The following is a 13,034-nucleotide window of genomic DNA, read 5'->3' on the forward strand; positions in this document are numbered from 1 at the left end:
CCTCACCCAGTGCTTCCCCTACTGCAGCCCCAGTTAGGGCTCTTTCTCACATTTTCCTCCCATCCCGTCTACGTCCTGACCAACCCTGGTGCTTCCCTGTGTGGCATGGCATGCTCCCTCCGCCACCTTTGGCAAACTATCTTTTCTTTCTTTCTTTCTTTTTTTTTTTTTCTCGGTACACGGGCCTCTCACTGTTGTGGTCTCTCCCGTTGCGGAGCCTGTGCTCCGGACGCGCAGGCTCAGCGGCCATGGCTCACGGGCTCAGCCGCTCTGCGGGATGTGGGATCTTCCCGGACCGGGGCACGAACCCGTGTCCCCTGCCTCGGCAGGCGGACTCTCAACCACTGCGCCACCAGGGAAGCCCCAGACTATCTTTTCAATGGCAATTCCTCCTCATCCGTTGCCCTCACCACACCTGAATAATAATAAAAATCTACACTTAGAAACATTATGGTACCAAACAACCCTCAAATCTCCAAGGGTTAACTCACTAGAAGTTTCTTTCTTGCCATACTACATGCTCAAAGGTGGTGTGCAGGGGTAGTCTGCTTAGTGAAATCACTCAGACACCCCCGCTGACAGAGACCCAGGGTCACTGTAGCAAGGAAAAGGGAAGAGGGGAATTTCGTGAAAGGAACCCAGGGTCCTCGAGGCTCCCTCCTTGAAACAGCACACTTCGCTGCTACCCATTCATCCTTGGCAAAGCCAGTGCCATGGCCAGGCATGAGCTCAGCAAAGGTGGGGAGGGACCGTTGCACCAGTGTCTGGAAGGAAAGCTGGAGATACGTGAAGAGTAGCAGTGACCTCCACAGGGACCTTCAAGAATGCAAAATAGGGGCTTCCCTGGTGGCGCAGTGGTTGAGAGTCCGCCTGCCGATGCAGGGGACACGGGTTCGTGCCCCGGTCTGGGAAGATCCCACATGCCGGGGACCGGCTGGGCCCGTGAGCCATGGCCGCTGAGCCTGCGCGTCCGGAGCCTGTGCTCCGCAACGGGAGAGGCCACGGCAGTGAGAGGCCCGCGTACCGCAAAAAAAAGAAAAAAAAAAAAAAGAATGCAAAATAGACTAGTCTGGGAGGTCAGGAATGTACCTTTCTGAAAATAATGTTGACATTTGTGAGGAGACTTGAATGATGAGAAGGGGTTAATCAAAGAGGTGGAGGGGATGTGAGAAAATGTTCTGAAGAGGAAACAGCGTGTGCAAAGGCCCTGAGGATGGGGGCTTGGCCAACTGAAGGAACTGCAACCAGCAGTGTATCAAGGAGGAGGGTGGGAGAGAGGCGGGGAGGAGGATTTTATCACTGACACAGTTCCGGGTGCAGACTCATGGTGATGATAAGTAGACTTTTCAAGTCTGCTTTATTATTGTTTTCAAGTTGTCCACAGGAAATACACCCCTTATTGCCTGCACTCCGGGCTGACTGCTGCCCCCACCCTTGACCAAAGAAGACTGGAGGGGCTGGAGCCAAGCAGGCTTTGCGGGCCTCCTTAGGGATTTTGGTTTTAATCGTAAGGACAGTTGGAAGCCATTGATGGATTCTGAACTGGGACAGTGAGGAATTTGGGGTCACGAGCATCACCCGTTTCCAAGACTCTGGGCTCCTCTGGGCAGGGAGACAAGCCAAAAAAAGGCTCCTGGGGAAGTGGAAAATCCAAGAAGCCTTGGTGAAGCGAAAGAAGAGTCTTAGCTTACATCTGGGGCCACGCCATCTGTTTGCAAAAGCTGTTCTCCGCACATTTTAGAGTCAACAAGACAGACAACAGCGATAGGAGCCTGTTGCCTTTCCTGCTATCATTTTACCCCATTTCGCTAATGAGTCCGGATTGCACTATTGAACAATGCCTCACTCCTTTCAATATAGTATTTAGACTTGTCAGATAAAAGATGTGAAAATCTGAAAGTTTAATTTGCTTATTCCGACATGCAACGTGATACCTCCTCCTGGCTTGCGGGGTCATCAACTCGTCTGAAATCAATTCAGCAATAAGGAGTGGGTCAGGGAAGAGCAGGCCGCAGGGCAGAGGAGTGATTCAAGTATCCAGATTGGGGAGACTCAAGCTTGCCCACCCCCTCCAGCTTTAGCACCTTTGAGGAACCCTCCATGTTAGAATTTATCTCCCAAGCCTGGGAAAGAGCAGAGCAGTGGTAAGTATCTGGTTAGAGAAAATGCCTGGTAAGATGCAATTCCATGTATTGCAAGTGATAAAGCTGTCATTGTTTGTTGACAGTGTACATTAGCTCTTTGTAGCTTGTGTCAATATAGTACCAGGAAACTAGGGTCTAGGACGCTTTAATGGCAGCTCAAAAATATCATGGAACTAGCTAGGGGGATAAAATCAACAAATTTTACTCATTGGGAAGAATGTCATTTCCAGAGATGACTTCAGGGGAGAAGTGGTCATGCCTTGGTGAGGTGTGAAACTTCTGCATGAAGCTGTATGTTGTTGGGTATCTGGGAAGGGCACCAAGGCATAATGCTGGTGCACATGGGTGAGAGGCAAGTTGAAGCTGCTGTGAACTGGGCCCGCTTAGGGGTAGAGACAAAAAGGGGTTGGGGCCTGAAGTTCAGATCCAGATAGAGGTCTGAGCCCCTTGGGGGTAATTTGGTATTTTGATATCAGGGTCCACTGGGATCCGCAGTCTGGCATTATCATACATGACTGTCTGGGGGTGGAGAAGGATGTCTGGTGCACGAGCAAGTTGGTGGGAAACCAGTGAACAAGAGAGCGGTGGGCTGGGGGCCAGGGTTGTGGTTCTGGTGGTCAGCCATTTCCAGCAAGGACCCAGCCAAGGATGCACGTGTGTGTGTTTGGTGGTGGGTGGGGACACTGTTGGGGTTGAAGTGAACAGGAGGCGGCTGAACAGAGGGACCCACCAAGAACCAAGCAGCAGCTCAAGGCTGAATCTAGGTAGACCAAGTTTATGTCAGATTTAATGGAGGACCGAAGTGCTGTCCAATAAAAATATAATGTGAGCCACATATACGATTTCTCAAAACTTTTAATTTTGAAATAATTATAGATCCACAGGAAGTTGTAAAGATCGTACAGAGACGTCCCATGTACCCTTCTCCCAGATTCCCCCAATGGGTACATCTAATGTAAGTACAGTACAACATCAAAACCAGGAAATAGACGTTGGTGCAATGTGTGTGTATACGTCTATGTCATTTTATCACGTGTGGATTCATGTCACCACCAGTGCAATCACGATGCAGAATTGTTCCATCACCACAAAGTTCTCCCTCGTGCTACTCCTTTAGAATCACCCCACTCCCCTTCCTCTCACCAAACCTAACCCCTGGCAACCACTCATCAGTTTTCCATCTCTTTAATATTGTCATTTCCAGAATGTTATATAAATGGAATCATCTGCTACGTTATCTTTCGAGATAAGCTTTTTTTTTTCACTAAGCATAACCTAGAGATCCACCCCAGTTGTTGTATGCATCAATAGTCTATTCGTTTTTATTAGTGAGTAGTATTCCATGGCATGGATGTACTGCAGTTGGTTCAATTATTCACCTATTTTAGGACATTTTTGTTGTTTTCAGTGTGGGGCTATTCCACAAACAAACACACAAGCAAAGCTGCTCTGAACAGTCATGTGCAGGTTTTTGTGTGGACACCAGTTTTCATTTCTCTGGGACAGATGCCCAGGCATGTGACTGCTGAGTTGTATGACTAGTGTGTGTGTAGTATTTTTTAAAAAGAAATTGTCCATTTTCCAGAATGTCGGTACCATTTTACATCCTACCAGCAACGTATGAAAGATCCAGTTGCTCTATATGGTTGTCAGTCTTTGGTGTTGTCACTATTTTTATTTTTATCTGTTCTAATGGTGTGTAGTAATGTCTCATAATGGTCTTAATTTTCCTTTCCCTAATGGCTAATGATGTTGAACATTTTTCTTGTGCTTATTTGCCATCCACATATCCCTTAGTGAAATGTCTTTTCATGTCTTTTGCCTATTTTCGAATTGGATTGTTAGATCCTTGCCTCGTTCTCAGTCTTAGGAGAAAAGCATTCGGTCTTGCGCCATTAAGTGTGAGGTTAGCTATAGGATTTTTGTAGATTCTCTTTATCAAGTCAGGAAGTTTCCTTCTATTCTTAGTTTTATGAAAGTTTTATTTTTATTTTTTATTTTACATTGGAGTATGGTTGATTCACAATGTTGTGTTAGTTTCAGGTGTACAGAAAAGGAATTACTTATACATATTCATATATTTATTCTTTTTCGGATTCTTTTCCCATACAGGTTATTACAGAGTGTTGAGTACAGTTCCCTGTGCTATACAGTAGGTACTTGTTAATTACCTATTTTACATATAGTAGTGTGTATATGCCAATCCCAACCTCCCGATTCATCCCTCCCCCTCACCTTTCCCCCTTGGCAACCACAAGCCCACCCTCTAAGTCTGTGAGTCTGTGAAAATTTTTTGTTTAAATCAGGGATGAGTGTTGAATTTTGTCAAGTGCTTTTTCTGCATCAGTTGATATGGTCATGTGATTTTTCTACTTTTGGCCTGTCAATATAGTGAATTACACTGATGGATTTTCAACTATTGAACCAGCCTTGCATCCTTTGAATTAGACCCCACTTGGTTATGGTGTATAATTATTTTTGTGGTGTATGTATTTTTGTGGTGTATATGGTGTATAATTATTCAGCAAAATTATTATTTTGCTGAATTCTCTTTGCTAATATTTTGTTAAGGCATTTTGTATTTATATTCTGTGGGATATTGGTCTTTAGTCTTCTTTATTTGTACTGCCTTTGGTTTTGGTATCAGGGTAATACCTCATAAAGTGAGTTTGGAAGTGCTCCTCCTTTCTCTGTTTTCTGGAAGAGATTGTAAAGAATTGGTGTAAATTCCTTATACATTTGGTAGAATTCTCTATTGAAACCTTCTGGGCCTGGGTATTTCTTTTGGGGGAGTTTTTAAATTATGAATTCAATTTCCTTAATAGCTATACGGCTCTTCAAATGATTTATTTCATATTGGGACATTATGGTAGTTTGTGTTTTTCAAGGAGCTGGTCCATTTCATCTGGTTTGTCAGATGTATGTGTGTCATGTGTGGCATTTCCTTAGTATCATTTTGATAACTCCAGGCTTCGTTTTCTCTAACCTTTGCTAGCTCTGGATATTTGCCAACCTGAAAGATGAAAAATGAGTCTCGTGGGTTGAGTTTTCATATTTTTGATATTCATTAGGTGGAACATCTTTCTGTTTCTGTTCGTATGTATCCTTTGCTCTTTTCCTCCTTCCCTGTTTACCTTTTTCATATTGGTTTGTAAGTGTTCTTTATAGATTATGAATACTAACCCTCTTCCTGTCATATATATTATACATAATCTTCCCAGTTTTCACTTTTCCCTTTATCTTTTTTACAGTTTTTTTTTTTTTAATTTAAAAATGGAGGTAAAGGTACACTTTGAATTCCTCCCTGAGCCCTGCCGGGGGTGGGGGACGGTAGATAAACCTCAGATAGGGGACAAACGACAAGGTTGGACAGGAGCCTGGCCACCCCGCCACCACCTTTGTGCGCAGTCACGTCACCTGTGGGGGCCACCACGTGTGGACACCCAGCAGAGGACAACTCCTTTCCTAAAATATGTTCCCAAGTGTTCAGTGAAAGCTTCATTATTTTATCCTTTTAAAATTAGAAGCGTCTTTTAAAAATGACTCTCTTGTGCTAAAAACATATTATTTCAGGTTCAACAACTCCTTTTGTTTCACCCCTGTTTCTTTTTCTTTACTTAACTCGCAGGAAAAAAATGTAAGCATTTTAATTTTAAAAGCACAGACAATATGATCCCATTTGTATGAAATTATTTCACTGAATATGATCTGAACTACTCATCCTTCCATCTCCTTGTATGTCAACTGTCAAGAACAATTATTTCTAGATTGTACTGGGTTTTTATTTTTTGGTTTCATCTTTTAAAAATAATAAGCACTTATCATTTCTGTAAAAGCAGTAGACCTATTCCTTTTAAAGAATAATGTCCATGACAAGAAGCATCCGCATTCTGCTACTTAGAGTTGGATATATTTTCCTCTGTGTGTGAATAAGTATTGTCTGTTGGTGACTATTCATTGTAAATTTGTGGCAGAGTCTACCCAGAGCCTCAAAGGACCTTAGCCAGAAGGGGAAGAGTCAGTGTTACTGAACAAAATGTGGGTCCGCTTGTCCACACGCAATAAAGGCGATCTGCTGACAGCAGGTTGGGGTTTATTGCAGGGTGCCAAGCAAGGAGTCCAGTTGGCTACTGCTTAGAATGCCAAACTCCCTGAAGGCTTTCAGGGAAAGGTTTGTAAAGACAGGGTGAGGGAGGGGGGTTGTGGGGTAAGTGATCAGCTTGTGGACATCCTTCTGATTGTTTGGTGGTGAGGTAATCGGGAGTCAACATCCTCAACCTTCTGGTTCCAACTGGTCTGAGGATCTACGTGCTGTGGGCAGCATCCAGTTAACTTCTTTCACCTGATGGGATTTTCAGCATCTGCAAAACAGCTCAAAGGACATGGCTCAGAGTATTATCTGTAGCCCCTGAGGAGGAACTAAAGGTCCTTGACTTTGTATAATGGCTAAGCTATTATTATTTTGTCTATCTTGACTGTTTTCCTTTCTTTCTTCATTTTCTCACTTCTCTGATTAAATTTACTCTTTGGAACTCAGAGAAGGCCTAGGAGGCTACAGTTTTCTACGGACAAGAGGCAGGTAGAGGACATGGGGTGGGGTGAGTCTGTTTGGGGAAGGCCCCATAGGGTCCTGCTTGGATACATCAGGAGAAGAAACTGGAGGAGGAGAAAGAGAAGAGCCATAAATGAGCGAGCCTCCAGGTCGGGGGTAGCCCATGGCTTCGGGGGAGTAGCCCCCCATATTTCTGTGATCGGTCTCCATCACCTTTGCTGGAAATTACTTTAATTTTGAACACCTTGCGTATGCCTGGCGTTCGACTTCTTTTGTATCCTTCCCTGTGCCTAGATCACCACCGTGCATCCAGCAGGTGCTCAATAAATGCTTAAGGCATGTTTAGTTCCCAAGGGGGTCATCCTCCCTCCATCTCACCTCTTTGTCTTTCAGGCTCACAGGCTTTCAGCTGCCGGCCACCGTCGTCAGCGCGGCCACCACCCTCTCTCTACGCCTCATCAGTGACTACGCAGTCAGCGCACAGGGCTTCCATGCCAGCTATGAAGGTAGGTGCCTCGGCCTGGCCTCAGGAGCCGTATGTGTGAGGTTGTAATAGCCGCAGGCAGGGCTGCGCTGCTCTTAGCTGCCGGGAAGGGCTTCTTCAGATTCAGAGCTTGTGCCTGTCCTAACAAGGCTGGTTACTAACCGGTAACTCAGTTACTTAAATTGCCCCTGCTGCGTTGTTTCCAGGAAACTGAGACTTGAAATCAGAGCTGAGCTGCCGTTGTTTATCTTGAGGGCCTGGTAACATCTTCTTCTCTCCCCTTAACTGGGTTTTCTTGTGTTTTTATTTTTTAAATTCTGTTTTCTCTTGGGCTTCACTGTGTTATAAGGTACCTTGGCTTGGTTTTGGAAATGAGGCAGATATAAACCCTAAGTAAAAGACATAAAATAAGTAGCTGAAAAAATTTTTTGCTCACTGTAGTGACTGCAAAGAGTCAGCTTTATATCATTCAGAGAAGAACAATCAATTTTTCCTTGATAGCACAGATTAGGGTTTCTTGGTTTGAGTTACGCAAGTAATTGCCGCTTCTCTCAGCCTGTTTAAATATGGTGTTAGCCTTCAAATTAACACTAATATCTTCGGATTATACACTATTATTATTATTAACTTTATTATGTTAGTTCAGAAGGTGGTACGTCTAGATCACTGTCATTTTCCTGGGAAATTTACATCTCATTAATAGGTAATTATGCTGCTCTTGGCTAAGACCCACACTGCTATTTTGTGTTGAGATCGTTCATAGGCGTATTTTAAGACTGTTAATGATAATTAATAACAATAATGACATAACACCCTAGTAAAGCATGTCAGTTATTTGAAAGCTTTCTTCCTCTTGCCTCTAAGAACTTAAAGAATAAGTGATGCTTTCTTGAATGGAGCTATAGCAATATACAAATAGATACCACCTTTGTCTTGGCTAGGAGGATACCACAGAAAGAGGGCAGATCCTAACTCCCTCGGCAAAATTCACGCCTGTTGGTAAGGGGTGTTCGATGCTTTAACGTAAGCGATTGCGAGTTCCTGAGAAGGTCTCAGTTATTTTTAACTAAAGGTACTAAGAAGACTCCAGAGAAAGTTTCACATGCCTTTAACTGGGGGCTTCTGACATAACTCCAGATTGCTTTAACTGAGGGCTTCTGAAAAGACCTATTTGTCTTTAAAGTGAAGTCTCCTGGGACAACCCAATTTCTTTGGAAAAAACAATCAGTTCCTCCCAAAAGCAAGCCTGTGATCTTGGTCATCCTGGTTCTGTCCTCAGCCTTTGGCTCTGAACCCAAACTAAGTCTCTTTGAGTCTGAGCTACAACCTCTTGATTAAGTAGGAGAGGCCTCTTCAGAAGCTTCTTCCACAATATGTGGGCCTTGGGGGGACTGGCTGTGTTTGGGGATGGTGGGGGGAATGAGTCGTTGACACTAGATTGGTGGCTGCAGAGATCCCAGGAGGGGCTGACACACAGCAGGACCCAGCTGGGCCCTAATGGTGTCCTCGTTTAGCAGTCTTTGTGGATAGTTGTCTGAGGCCTGGACTCTTAGGAGGTTTTAGGAAAAAAGTGTCCTGTTGATCCCTGACCACGTTGCCTGCTCTGGGAAACAATGCCAAGTGCTTCTCCATCAGGCAGAGCAGAGCTGAAGGTACAATCATAGAGCCTTGTAAAATCAGAGGTTCTAGCCTGGAATCCATGGGGAGGTCTACAGTAGGGCATCAAAGGTCTGCAAACCCCTTGTGATTAGAAACCACATTCTGAACGTATAAGGGTATATGTATTTTTTTCTTGAAAGGGTCTAGATCAGGGATCAATAAACTATGGCCCACCTGGCCAAATCCAGTTCCTGGCTTGTTTTTATAAATAAAGTTTTATTAGAACACAGCCAAGCCCATTTGCTGACATTGTCTATGACTCTTTACATGCACTACACATTCAGAGTTGAGTTATTGCCACAGAGACCACACGGCCTGCAAAATCGAAAATACTTACTATCTGGCCTTTTACAGAAAAAGTTTGATGACCCCCGGTCTAGAGCTGTGCTATCCAACAACAGTAGCCTTTAACCACATGCCACTATTTATATTTATATTAATAAACACTCAGTCAAATTTAAAATTTCATTTCTCACTTGCACCAGCCTCTATCAAGTGTTCAGTAGCCACCTGTGGCTTGTGGCTACCATACCGGGCAGCACAGACAGAGAACATTTCGTCACTGCAGAAAATCCTCCTAGACAGGGCTGAGCTCGGGCTTCCATCAGATTCACGAAGGGGCTGCGATTCACATGAGGTCATGAATCATTAAGATAAAGTGGAGGCCAGTGGGTCCCTCCTCCCCGCTGCCTGGCCCGGGGGTGGCAGCCCCAACAGGAGAAGGACCAGCGGGACAGAAGGCAGGGCCCGCCCTCCGTCAGCCACTTCATGGTGTCAGGTCTCTAAGTCATCGGCACTGAGAAGGGAAAGGCTCCAGGCAAGGCCCAGGCAGGCCCTGCATGGTGCAAACAGGTTGCTATAGCTGAGTGACTCTCTGTAGTCACCTGGGCAGGGTTTCCGCCAGCTCCGTGGTCTTCGTGGCTCTTCGTGCTGCCTGGCAGAATGGCTCACAGGAGAGGCAGGTGCGGGGAAGCCAAGGCTGGGGCTGTCACCAAACCCTGACGATCTGGCTCAGGACTGGACCACGGGGCAATTTGTGCATCTGGAAAAGTGTGAGTCGCACTGACTTTTGGGACACCCACGGCGGAGGGGCAAGGAGGGCAGGTGGGGGGAATCAGCAGATGTAGCCACTGCTGCGGATGAACCGTGTGACAGACGACGTCCACAGCGGTCCTGGGCCCTCTCTCTCACTGGACTTCTCAACAGGACACAGGATGAGCCCACATTTAGGGATTTGCTGATAAACACTAGCCTCTTGGGCCTGTAACTGAGTAGCTGGGTGACCTTGGGCAGAGGTTTTCAAACTCTCTGGGCCCTCTGTTGGGGGGAAGGGGCGATCCAGTGGTCAAAAGGACCATAAAGATTTGGCTCTCAGCCCCTCCCTCCATTGCAGAACCCACCTTAGTCACTAGGGCTGGACAGCAAGCAGACAGACAGGCTCTAGAGAACTCCCCTCCCCCCAGCCCCGCATCAGCCCGGGGCTGACCCTAGTCAGGACAGCCTCCTCGCGTCCAGCCTTCTGGGTGTCACAGGACCTGTTTCTAAATGCCATCAGGGTCCCGCTCTTGGTAGCTCCCCTTGGCTGACGTCCCTGAAAGTCTGCTATCAAAGGGAGTCTCCTCCTCCTCCACCCTCCTTGGGAGAGTGAAAAGTGCAGATAAGGAACTGGACTGCTGCTAGGGATTGTGGAGAAAGGTGAAGTCAGATGAAGGGTGTCAGCTCAGAGCTGCTGCCGCGTCACGGAAAAGATCAAAAAGGCCAATCGTCAAAGCCCGAGATGACAGAGGATGCTTGATTTGTAATCCCCGGGGGCAAGAGTGTGGGCTGCGGCCGTGGACAGGAGAGAAGGGCATCAACTTGTATTAAGCACTGACTGTACGCCAGGCACTTTACATACATTATCTCATTTAATCCCCGAGACAGCCTGGTGGACAGACGTTGCTGTCTCCATCTGATAGATGCTGGAGCTGGAACCCAGGAGTTTTGTGTTCAGCTTTAAGGCTACTTGATGGCCAGGAGTTTTAACGTGACTTTTCTGGCTCTAAAGACTGTACTCTTCTCCTGCAATGCACACCCTGCAGAACTCCTGGAGGAAGGTAGAGACTGGTGACTCCCTCTCATGGGCAGGTAGATTGGAAATAAGTCAGAGGCAGGGTGGACACAGGAAGCCTGCCTTGGCTTCAGCGCCCCTCCCGGATGACTTGGGTCATCTCAGGGAATCAATAAGAGGTATGTCCACAGCCTCTCAGCTAGGGTTGCCAGATAAAATCTAGGGTGCCCAGTTAATTTGATTTTTAAATTATTCCAATTCTTTAAAATTTGAAAAAAACTTTAGTGTAAGTATAGCCCAAATATTTCATGGGACATACTTTTACTAAAAAAAATTGCCTGTTGTTTGTCTGAAATTCAAATTTAATGGCGCGTCCTGTATTTTTATTGGCTACATCTGGCATCCTCATTCCCAGCACTGAATCCCCAGGAGCTCTGACCCCACTCATTCTTCCTCCTCCTTTTCCTGATGCCCAGATCCGCCCCTGTCCTGCTCTGCCCAGCTCGGGCTGCCCACGCACTACAGAGGATCTAGGCTCACCTCTGCCCTTCCAGTGAGTGTCCATTTGACAGCTCTCTGAACGCCCACACACCTGCAGAGAGACGCAGATCCATGGGCACTTGGGGTTACGCTGTGTGTGTAATTCTGTAGTCTGGTTGACGAGGCTGACGTTTTTCTGTGTTAATAAAAGCAGCCCGTCTTTGTTCTTCCTAAGGAATATCAGTGAGGGAGCCACTGTGGTTTGCCTATACCACAATTATTTAACCAGTCATGGGGACATTTAAGTGAAGGACATCTCTGTACATACAACTTTAACCCTCATCTAATTATCTTAGAATTCTTGGAAGTGCAATTGCTGAGTCAAAGAGTGTGTCAATTTTTCATTTTATTACATAATTCCACGGTGTCTTTAGGAAGATTCTAATGGGGCACACCTCTACCAGCAGGGTGTAAGAGGGCCCATTCCCCTCCTTTACCTACATTGCGCGTTGGGGAGTCTTAAGTCAGTTTCCTTGATTAAAATGGGTGAGATGAAATCTCATTTGTGGTTATAATTTGCATCTCTCTGATGATCAGGAAGGCTGAGGACCTGTCACCACTTTCTGGCCTTTAGTAGATCATTTTATAAGTTGCCTGTCCCTGTCTCTGCCTACTTTTCTTTTGAGGTGTTAGTATTTTTTTCTTATCCCTTTTGTAAGTGATTTTGCATATTAACGCTATGAATATTACGAGTTTCCTTTTGATGTGCAGTAATTTTAATTTTTATGTCACAAATTTTTTAATATTAATTTTTCTTTGATAATCTACCTTTGGTGTTATGCTTAGAAAGGCCTTTTCCGTGCCAAGATCAGCTGGTCATTTAGATATTCCTCTTATTCTTTTAGCATTTTATTTTTCCATTTCACTTTTAAATCCCTCTGGAATTCAGCTATGTTTGTCTTGGTTTCAGTGGCCCTGTCTCTGATTCTCCAACATTCGCTGTGTCCTTCTGTCTGTCTTTCAATGTGTGGAAGCCTGTTACTTCCCCAGCCCCCGCACTGTGTCTCTCCCTGATGTTTCTAGTCTTGCTGTGTTTAGACGTTGTTTCTCCCACCCAAGCCCTTGGGCTTCACGCCTTCTCCACACATGACTTTCAGAGATTGTATGGGGTTGTTTCTGTCTCTGACAGGTTGATCAGCAGGTAAACAAGAGTTGTAAGCAGATCAGAAACATCAACTAGAGAAGAGTCTCTGCAGGTTTTAATGCCTAGTCCTGGCTGCACCTTTTGCATTTTAGCCGCATCAATCCTGAGCAGTCACTCTGACACTTTCGTGCAAGAGAGCCCATCTCTGACTGCTGGGTCTCAGTCTATTAGATCTATTTAATCATCTACATCTAAAAACAGGTATTTCTGTTTAGTTAAATCTAACTGTCACCTTGCGTTCTCACTCTCAAAAATATAAGAGGCTTCCGCAAAAATCAAAATCACTTATTATCCCCACGTGGAATGTAGAAGCATGAGGAATGCTTATTTTTGCAAACTCCCTCATCACCACAAGGGGAGAGGCTGCACAGTACAATGATTAAGACCTCAGGTTCTGGGTTCCAACAGATCTGGAATCAAATCCCATCTTTGCCACTCACTTGCTGTGTGACCTTGGGCAA

The 13,034-nt window shown here is 45.4% G+C and overlaps 1 protein-coding gene across 1 annotated transcript in view; it reads left to right on the forward strand.

Moving 5' to 3' along the window:
• The window catches only part of CSMD2 (CUB and Sushi multiple domains 2), a gene marked incomplete at both ends in the record, with an annotated part of 666,422 nt that overhangs the window by 107,688 nt on the left and 545,700 nt on the right, over positions 1 to 13,034 (forward strand). Inside the window, 1 exon segment of the mRNA XM_082863599.1 lies at positions 7,090 to 7,202. Within this exon segment, the coding sequence (XP_082719725.1) occupies positions 7,090 to 7,202 (113 nt within the window).

This window comes from Leucopleurus acutus (assembly GCF_964270905.1).
Source record: "Leucopleurus acutus genome assembly, chromosome: 2".
In the NCBI taxonomy this organism is placed as follows: Eukaryota; Metazoa; Chordata; class Mammalia; order Artiodactyla; family Delphinidae; genus Leucopleurus; species Leucopleurus acutus.